Source organism: Mastigoproctus giganteus, chromosome 13 (assembly GCF_048544385.1).
Source record: "Mastigoproctus giganteus isolate SK-2022 chromosome 13, ASM4854438v1, whole genome shotgun sequence".
In the NCBI taxonomy this organism is placed as follows: domain Eukaryota; kingdom Metazoa; phylum Arthropoda; class Arachnida; order Uropygi; family Thelyphonidae; genus Mastigoproctus; species Mastigoproctus giganteus.
The window spans coordinates 119,054,730-119,073,812 of NC_143587.1; the positions used below are offsets into that span (position 1 = coordinate 119,054,730).

Consider the following 19,083-nt stretch of genomic DNA (forward strand, 5'->3'; position numbering starts at 1 on the left):
CTGATCATGAAGGCTCATTATTTAGAAATGTGTCCTGATAACGAAGTTGCAAAAAAATATGATTGTGGAAAAACAAAACAACAGGTATAGTTAGTTAAATTGCAAGTTTAAGGGGAAAAAAATGTAGTGATGGCCCTGAAAAATGGGCTATTTTTGATTTCTACAGTTGGCAGTAATCAAAGTAATTCCAAGCTATATCCCACTTGGTGGCTTTTTGTAATAAAACAGTTGTCAGACGAAAGCACTGCCAGGTTAACATCATGGCTCTGAGAGATCTAAATAGTGATTCTCAAAAGTGGATTTCAACCACATTATATAAATAGATCTATATCATGACTTTTCTGCTCTTTACAGGCTTCATTGATAGAAAGATACACTCCAGTAAGTAGCATTTTCTGGGCATGCTCCAAGCTTATGCTTGTTTGTTTGGCTTAAGCAGTGTTTTGCATAACTCATTGCTACACAATCCCAGAATCCAAGAACAGCATATAATGCATACCTAATATTTGGTTTCAAGTGCCCTTGTGTTGGATCTGTGAGCTGAAACAAACAATGGCTTAAAGGCTGTGAAACCATCCCTATGGATGGTGGGCACACTTATGGCCACTCTCATTCTTCCATCTTTTTATGATATTGGCTACAAGTTTGGAAGATTTTAAAGCATGGCAATTAAAAAGAGAATTGGAACTACTTTGATACCAGAACTACCAAACTATTGTAATAATTTTTTAATGTTCCTTTTATACAGTTTTTTGAGTTATGGTTCTTGCTAGCTGTAATTTTATGACTTTTAGTAAAATGATATCAGCATATAATTTAAAGTTTTCTCTTTTTGTCATAATTTTAAAAGTTAGATGCCATTATACCTAAAACTGCCATACTAGTTAGCAATGGATTGATTGCTTACTAGACAATCAAGTTGGTGCATTTCAGCTTGGGGTTGCGTACAGTATTGAAGAAGTGGTGTAGGGTGTACCATGAAACATCTGTGTTATCCTTGATCACTTTAAGAAATTAGACACATTTACTCTACATAGTCTTGAAGTACTTAAATTTTCACTTGTCTCTGTTTTGTTTTACCTGCATCATACCATACCATAAAAGAATATGTTATTAATTCCTACCCATATTTTGAACCTGCTTTGGCAAGAAGAGTGATTGGCAGGATGAAAGCATGCTAATCATAGGCAGAGGGGTAGTAGGGATCTTGACTGTTCATCCAAATACAATATTCTGGTTAAAGGAGAAGTGGAACAGATGATCTGTATGTGGTTATAACTCCCAGATGCACAGTAGGTAGCAATTTTGACAAATTGGTAACTATCTCATTATGGGAATATTTTCTGTTAAACTGTATCCTGTAGGTTTTTATATAAGACAGACTGTGATTTATTATATATCACTTTATACCAAAAAAAAAAAAAAAAAAAACCAAAAAAACCCCACAATATAAGAATAGTGCCACAGAGAGCTTTATAGATTATAAAGCACCATTTTGCACTTCTGTGTTCAAATGTCTCATGGCTTACCGAGAGTTTCTGCACAGCATGATCAATGTCCCACAAGAAAAAAAAAGTTTGAGGGCTAAACTAAACATGTTAGATAATGTTTCTAGTTAGGTTTGCAGTGTATTACATTTCAGATATGTTTGTTTTTTTAATTTACTTTTCATTTTTTGTTTTCTGTAATTAATAGAAGTGAAAAGTAAATAACTAACTAACTTGTTGCTAGTTAATTACTAATTAACTCATAATATATACAAGCAATTGTATATATTATTTTCCCTTCAGTACACATACCTGAGCTTAATATATAGTTAGTACTGAAGATGTGCAATTGTATCCCCAATTCACAAAGGGGGATCGAAAGGTGACATGAGTAATTACAGACCAGTTAGTTTAACTTCTATTCCGGGGAAAATAATGGAGTCACTTGTTAAAGGTGCATTGCAGGATCATCTAGACAAGACAGCAGTAATAATTCAGACGCAGCATGAGTTTGTTAAGGAAAAGTCTTGTCTGACAAATTTGATTGGATACTATGATGTGGTTACAAAGGAAGTAGATGCAAAAAATTATTTTGATATCATATACTTGGATTTCAGGAAAGCTTTTGACACTGTTGCACATGGAAGACTACTGTACAAGTTGGAGCAGAATGGTATTAAGGGTAAGTTGCTACAATGAATTAAAGGGTGGTTGAGTGGGAGAAGACAGAGGGTGGTAAACAATGGGTGCTGCTCTTCGTGACTAATGTTATTAGTGGAGTTCCACAGGGTTTGGTGTTGGGCCCACTGTTGTTATGTATATTTATCAATGATATTGATGAAGGGGTAGGTGGTAGATGACTTTCATCAACCGGTGAAATACCACCACTTTGCTTATTGGAGGCTTGAAGTGGTGAAACCCATGTTTAGTCTCTAGAGCAAAGTTTCCGGCATCCCCCTCCTCCCATACTTCTCCTTCAACCCATGCACGGTACTAAGTACTATAGGTTTTGATACCTTTCGTGTTTGGGGTTTTCATAAAAAAAAAAAAAAAAAAAATCAGGTTTAGTGTCAAAGTTTGCAGATGATACAAAGGTTGGAAGGGTTGCTAATGATAGGAATGGCAGTGTTCTACTGCAACAGGATCTAGAAAATTTGGGCAGGTGGGCTGAGAAGTGGCAACTGAAGTTTAACATTAACAAATGCAAAGTACTGCATATGGGTAGAAGTAACCCCAGAGGAATGTACCAACTGCGTGGTACTACACTTAAGCTGGTAGAAAATGAAAAAAAAAACCTGGGAGTGATTGTGCAGTCAGATATGAAGTTTTCTGAGCAATGCAGACAGGCTGCAAGAGCAGGTCATGGGGTTTTGTCAATGATACACAGGAATTTTGCTAGCAGGGAAAAGGAGATGATTATCCCTTTGTATAAGGCAATGGTCAGGCCATGCCTTGAGTACTGCATACAGGTCCGGAGGCCTCATTTTAGGAAGGATGTAGATTTGCTGGAGCTTGTACAGAGAGGAACAAGATTGGTGAGGGGAATGAAAGGATCCTCTTACCAAGAGAGGCTTAAGTTCTGCAAATTGCAGGGGTTGGAGACTAGGCACCTGCGAGGTGATCTGATTGAGGTGTATAAGGCCTTGAATGGGTTGAGCGTGCTGAATTCTGATGGGATTCTTCCACTTGCTCACGTTATAAACCCAAGGGGACATAAATTCAAATTGAGGAAAGACAGTTTTAGAATAGATGTGCAGGAATTTGCCTTTAGCCAGCGGGTGGTTAATTGCTGGAACAAACTTCCATCTGTCGTTGTGGAAGTTGATAGCTTAAATAAATTCAAGGAGGAACTGGACAAACATGTAGAGGGAATGGGTGTGTGAAATTTTTTTTTTTTTTTTTTTGGCTGATTCTACATAAGCTCATACACTTGGTTTCTTGCATCACATGCCTCTATTACTATTACCTTTATGTAATGTACTTTACTCATTTTCTTCTGGATTTTAATAAAATTTAAATGCAACACATTTTATTCTTTTTCGTTTAATAAATTAAACAAATAGCAACATGTACATTATGCCTTGCACATTTAGTCTTCAAATTAAAGTAGTAGTAGTAGTATACTCTCAACATTTTTGTGTAATGTACTTTACTTATTTCTTCCTGAATTTTAATAACAAATGAAATATAACATTTCAACTTTCTGCTATATTAATATAATAGGCAAATAGTAATAATATATGATTTATATATTTAGTAAACTGTTAACAAAAGAAAAAAAAAATTGCATATAAATGTTGCTTTTGAGTTCCTCAAAAGCAACATTTATATGCAATATGACATACAAGAATACTTCATTTCTGTGCATCTGCTGCATTGTCCATTCATAAATAAATTAAACAAAAAAAATAAAATAAAATAAATAAATAAATAATTGCTGGATTTCTATTTGTCACATTTTCATGAAATTTGGAATGATGACAAATATTTCAAAAAGAGTTAAATGTAAAATTTCATAAAAATCCATCCACAAGGTGTCAAATTGTTATTTAAAGATGGATGGACATGGTGGAGACATTAGGTGCTTTTATGCATATACATACAAATGAACAAAAAAAAAAGTTAACAGACTAGTTCACATTAAAGTCAAGCCAAAAACCTTGTAAGTGTGGAAATTACATATAAACACTAAAGGAATCTTATAAGTCAGTTTAATTTGTATTCAGATCCAGTGTATTACCAAGTAATCTAATAATATGGTCAAAAAAGAAAAAAAAAAGGACTCACACCCGAGAAAGCACTGAATCACTTGAAAAATAATTTAGAATCTTGTTTCTGTTATGGACAGTGAATATCACTACAAATTAAGTATTCAGAAAGTGAAATTTTTATTTGTGAGTACTGTCAACATCTGGTAAATGTTAATACATCAGAACATTACAGACAAAAAGGAAAAACCACTTACATCCTTGGTGACCAAATAGTAGTAGTAGTAATGGAGGCATGTGTTGAAAGAAGTGCACGAGCTTATGTAGCATCAGCAAAAAAAAAAAAAAAAAAAACAATTTTACACATCCATTCCCTCTAAAAGTTTGTCCAGTTCCTCCTTGAATTTATTTAAGCTTTCAACTTCCACAACAACAGATGGAAATTTGTTCCCACAATTAGCCACATGCTGGCTAAAAGCAAATTTCTTCACATCTATTCTACAATGTCTTTCCTCAATTTGAATTTATGCCTCCTTAGGTTCATAATCTGAGCAAGCAGAAGAATCCCATCAGAATCAGTGTGCTCAACCCATTTAAGGCCTTATACACCTCACAGGTGCCTAGTCTCCATCCGCTGCAATTTGCATAACTTAAAAGCCTTTGTTGGTAAGAGGACTCCTTCGTTCCCCTCACCAATTTTGTTGCCCTTCTCTGTACACTCTCAAGCAACTCTGCATCCTTTCTAAAATGAGGTCTCCAGACCTGTATGCAGCACTCAAGGCGTGGCTTGACCATTGCCTTATAGAAAGTGATAATCACCTCCTTTTCCCTGCTAGCAAATTTTCCTCTATATCATTGACAATACCCCATGACCTGCTCTGGCAGCCTGTCTGCATTGCTCAGAAAACTTCATATCTGACTATACAATTGCTCCCAGATCTTTTTCATTTTCTACCACCCTGAGTGTAGTACCACACAGTTGGTACATTACTCTGAAGTTACTTCTACCCTCATGCAGTACTTTGCATTTGTCAATGTTAAACTTCAGTTGCCATTTCTCAACCTATCTGCCCAACCTTTCTAGATCCTGTTGCAAACACACTGCCATTACTGTCATTAACAACTCTGCCAACTTTTGTGTTATCTGCAAACTTTAACATTAAACCTGATATACCTTTATCAGTATCATCGATAAATATACAAAACAATAATGGGCCCAACATCAAACTGTGGGGGACTTCTTCTGAGTCCAAGAATGCTCTCATAATTATAGCTAAGAGTTTGCTTACTTCCTTTGCCACTTCCTTTAATATAACTGGATAGATTCCATCCATCCTGGGTGTCTTTCTTATGTTTAACTTGAACAATTTCTCTTCCCCTTTGCTCTCAGTTATTACAAAATCATTAAGCACCCTGTTACAGTTTGATAAACTTCTGGCATTTTCCTTACTTAATAACTCCTAATGTGTGAATGTAGATGCAGAATACACATTCAGATTATCAGCTATCTGAACAGGATCAACAATAGTAGAACTATCGATATCGAGTGGTCCAATCTGATTCATCCCCTTCCTTCTAAAGTTTATATAAGTTAAGAAGTCCTTGCTGTTTTTCTTAGCATCTTTTTACAAAGATTTCTCGTAATCTGCCTTCGCTTTCCTAACCTCCTTTGTGACTTGATTATAGACTAGCTTATATCTGCCATAGGCTTATGCATCCCATGCATTTTTCTTCTCTGCCACGTCTCATTAGGTCATCTGAAATCCATTTAGGCCTAAAACTTGAACAATATTTCTTAATTTGTATGAAAAGCCTAGTAGCTTCCACGATTGGTTCCTTGAATGCTTCCTATTTAGAATTTGTTGTTGGTGATCTCATCAGTTGGTCCCATTGTACAGAATTTAAAAACTGAGACCACTGTAGTCACCTTTACAGAAGCAAAAACTCTACCCTATACCCCTGATGGCAGTTATATCATTAAGTAAATCCCACATCAGTACACTGTGATCACTGCCATCTAGTGGTTCCTTTTCAAATTCTCTTTACACAAATAATCACTGCTGATAACCAGATCAATAGTATTAGCCTCTCTGGTTCCCTCTCGAACATGCTGCTGCAGAAATCAATCATCAAATGAATCCACAAAAGTTTTGCTAGTGTATGAGTGACCAACCCACAAGTTCCAGTCAATATCTGGGAAGTTAAAATCCCGCATTATAACACAATCTGATTTACTGGCCCATTCTATTTCTCTGTATAATTGTTCATTGTATTTGTTAGAGTCATTAGGTCTATAACACACTCCTACTCTCATTTTTGCTTTCCCTCTACTTATGTTCACACCAAACTGACTCAACATTGCACTGTCCATCTGTGTCAACTAGATGCACTTCCTTAGATTTTTTTTTTTTTAATTAACAACATAACCCCTCCACCCTTCCTATCCTTTCTGTACACATTGTACTCCCCAAATTCCAATTCCGCACTGCTTATCTGTGTGGCACCATGTCTCTGATATCCCAACAATATCTGCCTTTGATGTCTTGACCAGCACTTCAAATTCATCAGATTTATTTCCTATACTTCTAGCATTGGTGTACATGCACCTATTCTTACTCTTAGTTACCCTAATACGGCCCGTGTGTTTATTTGTTTCATCAGTCCCTGAATCCCCAGAACCCTGCCCTCCAGGTTGCTGCTCATTCTATCAGAAGCAGTGCAGGAATCACTTTCACCTCTGCCTTGTGCCCATTATGAAAACTTATTTGTAGCAAGTGTTCTGCATCTATATAATGTTTTGTAACATACCTTTAGCACTAGATCTGCTAGGAAAAATAGTTTGCCACACATACTGTAAATGTATATAATAATAGTTGTAGATTTTCTATATTTAATGTATACATTTTTAAGTCACATTGTAATTGTGCTGAGTGGTATATAAATAAAGGTTTTTCACTGCTTCTGTATTGTTTATATGCTCTGTAAAATAGCTGGTAGTAGGAAATGATAGATAGTAGATCTAGTGTTTTAGGAATACTAATACTAACCCACCAGAGGATGTCTGTGAGTATCCTGTGGGGCAATTGTTGAAAGAGGGGGACTAATCATGTTGTTATGACTAGTAATGGCTTGTATAGTTGTAGATTTTATAGAAAACTAATCAGGAATAGGAGGTCGAGAAACATGTAGGTCCAATTTTTATTTATATTGCTTTTAGTAATTAATATTAATAGTAAATATTGTTTTCAATACTTTTTTTTTTTGTACTACTTGTTTTTCTTATGGAATTGGTAATATCAGAATTTTTTTACTTCTCAATATTTTTACAGATTCCTCTAAATGTTGATGAAGTGGGTCAGTTTGATTGTAATAAAAAAAAAATGGGAAGTGGTTTAATATAATGCATTGTATTTTTGAAATGTTTTTTCATGTTTGTGTATATATTAAATCAGAATCATTGTTTGTCTTTCAGGTGAAGAAGAAGAAGCTTATTGGAAAAGGTTATTTAAGACTAAAGATCAACTAAGAAACAAATCCCAAATAAAAAAAGGTATTTTTTTTTTATGGTTGCATTAAATACAAATCAAATTATGATATTATTTTAATTACAGAAAGCTAACTTAAGGTTTTTTTTTTGTGAAGGGAGGAAAGGAAAACAATTTGGAAAGGGCAAGCATCACGGTGAAGGTAAACAAAAATTCAACAAAACTTCAGAGAAATCAAAGATGGAGGTAACTGAATGTAAGTATTGCAATTTTATTTTGATGCATATTTTCATACATTCTTTAAAAAAACAATTTTCTTTAAGCAGTTTCTTTAAAAAAAATAATTTTTTAAAGAAACTGCTTAGTACTCTTGATTATCTGGGAGCTGATTAACTGGTACCTCTAAAGCTTCCATAGAAGTCTGAGTCAGTCTAAGCTAGATAAGAAATGCATAATTTATTACTGATGTTGTTTGTTTTGTAATATTCTTATAAATAAGCCCTGTGAATTTTTCAGTAACCTCATCCCGACCTTTTCTTTCTGCCTATTAGCACGTACTAGTCATTTCAATAAAATTTCAATTTTACTACTATATGGCTAATCTTATCATTGTTATCAGTGTTTTTTTATTTATTTATTATTATTTTTTAAATTTGGTCGTTGTGCATTCATCTTGTTAAAACAGAAAAGGGTTGTTCCTTTTATTTAACAAAAGCTTGAGCTCTTCAAGTGATGCTAGGATATCAACTTTAATGAGAGTGCACAATATTGGTGAGCAGACTATATGCAATATGGTTAAAAAAGAAAAAGGATAATTGCATTTTCCAGAGTTCCTGATCATATATACTCTGTAGAATACTTCTATAAATATGAATATAAATTTTCATTTCTATCACATTTAGGTGTCTTTCTTTCATATTACAGGTTATCATGGGTTTTGAATATGCTAAAAAATTTATTTCCAAACCATCTTGGATAATTAAGAGTCTAATGTAATTTTAAATGTTTGATGACATTTGTGGAAGTCATGTTTGCCAAAAGTAGTGTGCTGTTATTAAATTCTTGGCATATAAGGAGACTATTGGAAATATCCATATGCAATTACAGGTGTATGGAGACAGTGCTGCTGACTATAGAGAAGCTGGTCTATAGCAAGTAATGTTTGCAGAAGACTTGTATAAGCAACAGTTTAGAAACTCCAGTAGCCTGCTTAACTTATGCTTAGATTGGTTGGCTGCAGTCAACAGGGGGTGGATGCCAATATTAAAAAAACAAACATACTCCGGTGCACCCACTAGGCTAGAGGAGTTTATTTTAATTATTTTAATCGTTAACTATATTTAGCAGTTATGTGGGCTTGAACCGTGATCCAATCAAAGCACGTGCTTATGCACCCTCGCACCTGACCACTTTTTTTTTTTTTTTTTTATGAAAATCCCAAACAAGAGAGGTATTAGAACCTATAGTACTTAGTACATGCACGGGTTGGAGGTTGAGAAGATGAAATAAGATATTTGTTGACATTAGACTTGAACTTCTGTAGACTAATTTTCAGGAAATACATATGAAGGAAGGTTGTTCCAGGAAAACAGCAGTTGAATGAATAAATGAGGAAGATTAAAAGTTGGTTCTGTGAGTTTGAAGTTGGACAGTAAATGGATGTTGGCTGGTGGTGGCACGTGTTCGGACCGTTTTGAAATGTTTTGAAAGAGAGAGTGGGAATTAAAGAAGACAATTGAAGAACAGTGCCCATGGAAATATCTGTAGAAGAGGCATGCAGCAGAAACAGTACATCTATGGGACAGCGAGTGGAGAGACTCTATTAGAGATGGATTACTAATTAACCTACCTGCCCTCTTCTGAATGGAATCAAGAAGCCTGAGGGAGGTTTTGGGGGCACCACCCCAGATGTGGGAACAATATTCCATGGTAGGGCGGATTTGCGATTTGTACAGTGTGAACAGCTGTTTGGAAGAAACGTAATGCCGAGAGTGAAAAAGAAAACCAAGTTTTTTAGATGCAGAGGAAGCAGTATTTGTAATGTGCTTGTGCCAAGAGAAATTAGAAGTCAGGGTAATTCCTAAAAGAGAGATATCATTTTGCCTAGAAATCGGGATGTCACCAAAGATAAGCATAGGAGCAGAAGAATCCTTTTGCAAGATATAAGACAAGACTGACTTTTAGATGGATTGAAATCAACTAAGTTATCTTTGCCCCACTGGAGAATTGCCTGGAGATCGGCATTTAAGGAATTGGTAGCAGATTTTCAAAAAGTTGAAGCTGATTCAGCAGGGCAAGGTTTCTCAAAATGGAAAGTGGAATGCAATGTGCTATCATCAGCAAAACTATGGATAGGATTTCCAGTCAATGGAAGAAGGTCATTAATATACAAGAGAAAAAGAGTGGGGGAAAGAACTGAACCTTGGGGGACACCGGCATTAGTGGAGAAGTTAGAAGACAGAGAGCCATCTACCATCACCCTCAGTGAGCGATCAGAGAGAAAACTGGATAACCAATTACGAAAAAAATTTGGCAAACCATAAGACAGAAGCTTGTTTAGAAGACCTTTATGCCAAACACGATCGAAAGCCTTTGAGATGTCGAGAGCAATTGCTTGAGTTTCACCGAACTTTTCCATTGAATTAGTCCATAAATGGGTAACATAAGCCAGAATATCACTAGTGGATCAACACTGGCGGAATCCATACTGGCGATCGTTTATCAAATGGAAGGTTTATAGATAGTTTAGAAGTTGGCGGTTAATTGATTTCTCCATTACTTTAGAAAGAGTAGAAGTAGTTGCAATGGAATGATAATTGGATGGGAGGGATTTGTCACCCTTTTTAGGAACTGGCTGGATATGAGCAAATTTCCAAGCAGAAGGAAAAACACCTTTGGAATAAGAAAGTGAAAAAAGGCGGCAAAGAACAGGAGTAAGTTCAGGAGTGCAGGTTTTGAGAAGAAGTGGAGAAATACCATCAGGACCTGGAGCTTTCTTAGCATCAAGATTCGTCAAAATACTTCTGACATTCTTTTGATGGAAGATCACAGAAGGCATTGAATGAGGTGTGTGCTGGGAATGGTGGGAGGTGTTTTACCAAGATTGTTAATACATGAGTTGGAAGAAAAATGGGATGCTAGCAGGTCGGCTTTATCTTTGACTGAAGTGACAACAGAACCATCTGGTTTTGACATAGATGGGAGCAGAGATGGGCAAAAGTTGCAGCCAATAGCTTTGGCAGGATACCAGAATGCTCAGCTACCATTAGGACAATAAGCAAGTTTTCTACTGTTAGACTGTTCAAAATCTAGTTTGGACTGATTAATAACTGCTTTACAATTGTTGCAAACTCTGGTGTAGACAGAAAATGAAACTGAAGAATTGGAAACAAGCCAATTACAATATGCAGCATTCATCTCTTGAACAGCCTTAGCACAATTATTGATAAACCAAGGTTTAGATAAAGGATGAGATTTTAAGGTGGAATTCGGAATAAAGGATTCCATTCCTACAAGAATAATTTCATTGACGTGATCTGAGCAAATGTTGACATCAGAAATTTTGAAACGTTAATGTGACCAAGGAAAAGAAGAAAAGAAATCTCGCAAGTCATCCCATTTTGCATAATTGTAATGCCAAACAAAACAAGGTTGGGAAAGCCATGGGATAAAGGCTCCATTTGAGAAGAGACAATCACCGAGTTGTGATCTTGAGGTGCCTAAAGGACCATTCTCTTCGACCATGTATTTAGAAGGGTTGTTTGTGAGAAAAAGATCAAGCATGTTGGCTGTATGATTAGGATTGTCCGGTATTCTGGCAGTTAAGTGAACAATCTGTGTGAGGTCATTAGTAGTTGCAACAGCCTCAGCATCTCGACCAGCTGAAGTTGTGAACATTAAAATCACCATGGAAAATTACCTCATCGTTAGGAAAGTTGGACTGGAGAAAGTCAAGTTGTAAAGAGATGAAGTAAAAGAGTTCCAAGTGATTAGTGGAGTTGGGTGAATGGTAAAGGCAACAGATGAATTTGACAGAGTGAGGCAGAGAGATTTTAAGTCAGAGAAGATCGAAAAGAGGAGATTCCTAATTACCAATTCTCTGACAGGGAATATTGGAACGGACATATGCACAAGTACCACCTTCGAGGCGAAAGGAATCATACAGCGAATAAATGGGGGAACTGAGATGATCAGTGGTTGAATCAACTGATAACTGAGATTCTGTCAGAAAAAGTATGTGGGGTTTGGCAGACTGTAAGTGGAAATGGACATCATTGAGATTAGAACTGAGACCATGTATATTTGTGAAATGAACTAGGAAGTGTTTGGGAGGTTGAGATCTTTTTGCAGATAAGTTTGCTCTAGTAGTCAAGCCTAACATAGCCAACACTTGGTTATGTTGGGCCTGATGAACATTGCTGTTCCATATTAAGTTGGGTTCTTGATAACCGGTAGACATTCACAAGAAGTATTGAAAAATTGTTTGGAACTGCATATGCAACTTGATAAAGATGGGTGCACATTTTGAGATGCATTGTGACTGAAGACGAAATATGCCTGTGCCAATTTGAACCAGACATGAAAATACAGTCTGTGGACTAGCATCATGTGCATTCTTCATGGCTGCACTCTGCTGGTATGGTCATGGCAGGGTTTTTGGGAAATGGTGGGATTGACCTAGTGGATATCATTCTAAAGGAAACTATAATCAGTTTGAAACATATGAACATGTTGCAGGAACATCATACATGTGTACACATGTATGATCTATACTGTGTGTGGGTTGGGCCGATGCAGGATTTTTTTCCTGCACTATGACAGTGCTTAGCTCTTCTCTTTGACCCATACAAGTGGTTGTCAAGATTGGATAGACTGCCCCTCCTCTATATAGACCCATTCTCACACCATCAGTTTACCATATTTTTAGTGAGATTAAGGATAGCATGCATGTCATATAATTTGCTGCCAGTGCTTCTGAAGGTTGTGAAGATTGGCTGACGGACACAACAATAATTCTACTGCAAAAGCATACAGGCTTTTATTCTGAGATGGCAAAAAAGCACTTGAGCATAATGTGTTAGTTATTTAGAAAAATTTGTTTGCCACATAAATCAATTCTATAGAATAAATATACAAACTGCAAAAGTTAAATAAAAGTTGGGGAGGGGATATCCAGTTCATTTATCAGGGAAATGTAGTATTTGACTATGCATTTAAAAGAGTGCTATTATGCATAAACCACAGGTGAATAGCAAGAGGAAGTTCATCTAGTAAGTTGTGTAAATCATTCTTTAAAAACTTGGAATCAGATTCTGTGGTTAAATTTCCATGCAAAATAAAAGCACCAGTTAAGGAGATAATTCCTGCTCATATATTAATATTAAATTGTTGCTGGTGCCTTGACTGGGTGATGGCATATGGATTTTCTTCTGCCCAGTTATGATCATCACTGGAAGTGGGCACACTGTTGTAAAATTCGGTACAAAAGCTTCTCGTGGTGGGAAATCAGTTTTAGCCAGGCCTTGTAACATTTAAATTTGATACAGGTGAAGCTGTTATTTCCATAAAATTCTCTTCAGATTTGCATGTCCTATGCCTTCTGCTGCTATCATCTGGGTACTTTCACTAGGATTTTTCTCTATGTAATTCAAGGTCCCATCTCCCAGTCAGGCATGCTATTTAAGAGGGACCTGCATAGTTAAGAGTTACAATGCAGAGTGTGTGTTGAAATCAAAACAAATGCAGTTTGGATATTTGATGTCATTTTTTCTAGAACTTCCTCAGATCTACATTTGTAGAAGACCATCTGAATGATTATGCAGTGTTATTTATCAAAAGAAATTCAGCTAAACTTTCAGATTTTGTTGAACTTATTGAACAATTAGTGCAAGAAAAAGTTTGAATAAATTGAATTTTACTTGCTGCTCATTTTTTAATGTTATGTTAGTATGTAAATAGATATAGCAATATGTTCATCTCTTGATCATTATACAAATATTATCTATAATACATGGCATTTTTTAAAAATAAATGTAAAAATGCTTCTTTGAAATAAATTTCTTGGCTTTGATATGTTTATTTCATCCATCATTGTACTTTACTGACAAACTGTGGGCTTGATATCCTACATGGAGCATAGGTCCCTGTTTTGGTTTTCTGACTGGGCCCTTATTTTTAGATCTTCTCTACTCAAGATCCATTTAAGCACACTCATGACCTGGAGAAGGGCAGTTTTTTGGCTGTAGATTATTTAGAATTATTTTAATTTGGGATTTATCATGCATTAGGTGAACATAATACTATATAGGGTATGAGCAGATTTTACTGTATATTGTTTTATTTTCTGTTTAAGTATTTTTTAAAAATTTTTTTTTTAATTTTTCCAAACTTTATTCTTCTGTATTTTTTTAATATATTTATATTACAAAAAAAATTTATTTAAAAATTTTTTATATTACAAAAAATATGAACAATCCCAGTGATGCTGCTGATCCTGCAGATTAGCATCACTGGGGTCTAACACACAGCCTAGGTTCCAGGCTAACACTATGGGAATCTGGCATGGTTGAGGGGGCCCCTGCTTCAACAAATGGGCAGTTTTGTGATGACTCACCCAGAAACAGTTGACTAATGGATTTGCCTGAAAGGGTCAACTGTGCCACTGCTTTACCCCTGTTCAACATATTTATCATCTTCACACAAAGTGCACCAGAGGTTTGAATATCCTCTGTGCTCTCTTTCCTCTACTTAGGGAGTAAGGCATCTTACTACATCTTTATCATGCACTTCTGCAATCTGAATTATATTATGGGTCTCCAGTATACACATCTGTTAGAAATAGTGTACTTTGATGGCTGGATCCCATCCATTGTCAGATTATTTGTATTGCTACCGAAGCACGCTTCTTGTCCAGAGCCTGTATGTTTAAAAAAAAAATGGATTATCATTTTGAAGGAAACATTTGTCTCTACAGTATGCTTTAAAACTGAGACCCCTGCCAAACTTTCAAATGTAGTCATATCTATTTTTAAGCCACAATGGGAAATCTTATATAATGCTCATCAGACTGTCAATCATCCTTTTGTTATTCAGCCCAATAGCTACTCAAAGGTTTACATATCATGGTAGACAAGGTTGATGTGCTCATGTTTCAGAATGTGACTTCTCCATTAAGAACTATGTGAAATCTGTTATGCTGCTCCACCTTCTGTCTACCAGCAACTCTGTTCAGAGCTGAATGTTCTGACTTCTTGCCAGTTTACACAGATGGCTTGAAGTTGGAATCATGTGAGATCTGCTGCTGTCTTTCCAGACACTACTATATCCGAGCAGATTTTCCCTGAAAAAAAAGCACAGGCTTATAGAACTGCATTCTATAGAGTTAACCTTAGATCACACCAATATGAACAGTTCATTGTATGTATACATAGGAATTACTGATTTGGCTGATACTGCAGCAAAAGCAGCAATTCCCATGAATAATCTTAGCCTGTCAATCCCCTATACAGACTACAGGCAATGGCATGATTCATGGGATGGACAGATTACAAGTATACCCAATTATATCAGATAAAGCCTGTAATTGAAACATGCTGGTCAAGTCTGCACAGGAATTATAAAGAGGAAGTTGTTCTTGCTCAACCCTGCATAGGATACAATCATCTTTCACATTATTTTTTGCTGAGGGCTGATAATTCTCCTGTGCATGCCTTGTGACACCATTTTAACTGTCAAGCATACTTTAATTGACTGCTGATTTTAAAAGTACATGAAATTCTTGTTTTACCTCCTTTAACCATCTGACTGAGTCTTTTACACTTAATTTTATTAGATAATGACCACGTCATATATTTTTAAATTTTTATAAATTGTTAACTTGTGCAGATGTATTTATTTTTTTAGTCTGTATACTTCCTTTTTACTCTATTTTATACATTTATATTTTTGACAGGGGTAACCTCTCTTAAAGGTTATACATTTTATGCATTATATTTATGTATACCTTTTATACATTTTATGTCATGGTTTTGGTGCTCTATATCCTTAACAAAAGGCCTCCGTAGCCGAGTGGGCAGGAGCGGGAGTGCAGTAGCACATGCTCTTTGAGTAGACCGGGGTTCAAGCCCCTGACTGCTAAATACGGTCAATCTGCCAACCCACACTGGACCATCGTGGCAGATTATTGTCCATTTCCCTCAACATGAATTGTTGCGGAGGCTTCCATCCTGCAGTGGGTTGATAATGGCTGCACTTTACTTTACTTTTTTTTATCCTTAACAACTTTTGTGCCAATAAAACTAACCCAGCCCAAAATGTCAGACATAGTGTAAAATTATAAAAATGAAGAGAGCATTATTTAAGAAAAGAAATAGATTTTTATTTGGACTGTTGCTTTCAAAACCCTTAGGGTGAGGGAGGGGAGTAGAAATAAATTTGCTACATTTGGCAGTAACTGTTCTTTTGATACCATATGGGCAGCCAGGGCAGGATCACCTCTATGGAAGGCGCCTCCGTAGCCAGGTTGGAAGGAGCAGCAGTGCGCAGCACACGCTTCTTGATTAGATCAGGGTTCGAGCCCGTCACCACTAAATATGGAGGATGCGGAAAGGTCAGGGAATGACCACTGCATATTCACAGAGCAATATGGCCTTAGTTGCTAACGCCCCTAAAAAAAAAACCAAATAACAACAAATAACAATAACCTCTATGGAGAGCTCAGAGTCAGAGGGCTGTTTTTTTTTTTTTTTTTTTTTGTGGTTGTTAAAGAGAAATGTGGAAGGTGTTTGAGAATTTTGCATGGGGGGGGGAACCAGAATTTATAGTTTTGTTACTCTGTAGTTGATCAGTCAATATTTTATTGCCAAGATTGAAACATTAATAAGAGGCCATTATTGTATCAATAAAATAATTAAAAACATATTTGTTATATGTTTGCTAGATAATAAAACTAATTTTATTGTGTAATAATAGTTCTCCCCCCCCATAGAAAAATTATCCCAGAATTTAACTACCCACAAAGTGGCAACCCTAGTTACAGCTTGTGTAGTTCTTAAAATGATTGCCAAGTGGACCTTTACTAGAATTAGAGGTGGTCCACCTAGGCAGTATCAGAACCTTTAATACTGTTTAAAAGTAGAATAAATGACATTCTACTTTGAAAAATAAAGCACTCCTATGCACTTAACTCTCTTAAAAACAGTTGCAAGCTTTAAAAAAAAAAAAAAAAAAAAACACCCAGACAGGGGCTTCGCTGTTTTTAAAAAACAGTGAAAAATGTGCTGTTGAGAATAGATGTCATCATCTGAATTTTTAATGGTTAAAATTTTTTGGGACATATCATTATCCTGGTTTCTCATTAGAAAACTAATAATTAATTGTTAGATTACTGTCATTTGATCTTAAAATCATTTTAATCCACTATAGCTATGCAACCATTTGCTAATAATTTTCTTGTACTGCAGTGGTGAGAAACCATTCTTTATAGCTTCGAGTCCAAGTGCATTAATGTTGTTCATTCTGATTTTTTAAAAAAAAAATTTAATGTTAATTTTTTTAAGTATAAATTTTGTTTTAATTTGATTTACGTCATGCACAAGCTTTTTAATATCACAGTCACTGTTCTTTGGCTCAAATAACACATATGGAAAGGAGTAATTGGAGTTATTGTGAGGAAACAATAACTGTACATAAGTAGCAAAATATGAATGCGAAAATTTTTTATTCTCCCAACAAAGAGAAAAAGAAAGGATGTTCATGATTAGAAAAAGCAGGGCTTGCTTTTAAAATGGACAGTAGGAAGACAGTATTCACGTAAACACAATATTCAGGATGTTAACCATAGTCATAGGTTAAAAGCAATAAAACATTTGTTACTTGAGGCTGTCCTCTATTAGTAGTGTTTTATATGCATTTCTCTTCAGTTTTATTTCATTATATTTCTTTTGCCATCACAGAAAAAATATTTTCTTTGGTATTTGTTGCTGAATGGAAAATTTCGATTGTATGTAATTCTACTGTGGAGGGTGGGGTTAGCTCAATTTTGCTGCACTACTCTGTGGTTACCTACATATTTAATTAGTATGCCATGAACACCCGCTTGCAGTGGCCGCGAATGCATGCACATTATTTGCATACAGTTTATAAATTACCTTCATATGTAGATATGTGTATCCAAGTACATTTTGTTCATCTAATCTTAAGAAAAAGGAAAACATAACTTTATTACTAGTTCTTACTAACTTGCAGTTCTGACAGTATAGCTTTGTCACTTGTCATTTCATTGTCAGTTTGAAAGGTGTAGGTCTGAATCCTATTAGTGAATGGAGGATTTCTTAAATGCCTCTCGAATTAGGTCTTTAGCTGATCTCATGGGGGGCGGCACAATTTCCTTTCTGCGACATGCAGTTTGGCCCATGAATAAACATTGGTGTGGATATCAGTCACTTCTGTCACCATCTATCAAAAATCATCTCATTATAACCAATGTAGTCAGTGTTCCAAGGAGCCCTCAACTAATGCATAAATATTTGTAGGTCAGGTTAGGAAACTCTTATGTTATCTGGATATGGCTTCTGGTTTTACAAAATTATATCAGCTTTCAGCTTACATCTTCTAATGAATATTATTTATAAGATTATAAAAAATATTGTCCAAATATTTCTGCAACAGGCATTCTGTCATGAGCAAAATGAAAGATTTGGATGGTTAAGTTTAAAGCGAAGCTGATCTTAATTTTTAATTAGTCGTTAAGGTTATATTTCATATATCTTAAATTAATTTGTGTTGATTTTCTTGTGTGATTATGCCTGAATCATAATGCTTGAGTAATTTTTTTTTTTTTTTTAAATTTAAATTTTCATAGCCAATACAAAACGACCAGCAGAAGGCTCATTAGAGGAGGAACCAGTTCCTAAACATAAAAGATTTGAAGCAGATTCTGACTGAGTTTATATCCTAATTCCTTTCAGAGGATGCTTTTTAAATATGTGAAACAGTTTATCATGAATTAAAAATTCTAGGAGGAGATTTCAGTGAGTGTGTACCATCTGTAATTTGGTTCTCAATTCATCTGTAGTATTTAAATAAGCAGTAAAAGACGTATGTACTTTGTAACAAAGAATTTGTTTAGTTTTAGTTGATTTTATTTTTAACTCTAAAACACTGAAAGAAAGCAGTGGTGATTTATGTATAAAATTATTCCCTTCGTGGGAATATCTAAAAGTCATTTTGTTATTATGTGCAAATTTATTATTCATTTACAAGTATTTTACTGGCTGGAAATGGCTGTTTTATTTAATAAAATATGATTTTTTTTTTTTATAGTTCTACTGATGAATTTAAAAATTTCAGATTAATAACTCAAGAAGGAATATTAGAAACATAGCAAAAGAGTTTTTGGTGTGA

At 35.4% G+C, this 19,083-nt stretch overlaps 1 protein-coding gene across 1 annotated transcript in view; it reads left to right on the forward strand.

The window, feature by feature from the left end:
* The window catches only part of La (La autoantigen-like), a 170,102-nt gene extending 151,267 nt beyond the window's left edge, over positions 1–18,835 (forward strand). The window contains exons 14-16 of the mRNA XM_090387469.1: positions 7,668–7,745; positions 7,838–7,936; positions 18,542–18,835. Of these exons, the coding sequence (XP_090243595.1) occupies positions 7,668–7,745; positions 7,838–7,936; positions 18,542–18,624 (260 nt within the window). The 3' untranslated portion in view covers positions 18,625–18,835. The remainder of the gene's footprint in view (positions 1–7,667; positions 7,746–7,837; positions 7,937–18,541) is intronic.
* Positions 18,836–19,083: the final 248 nt, after the last annotated feature.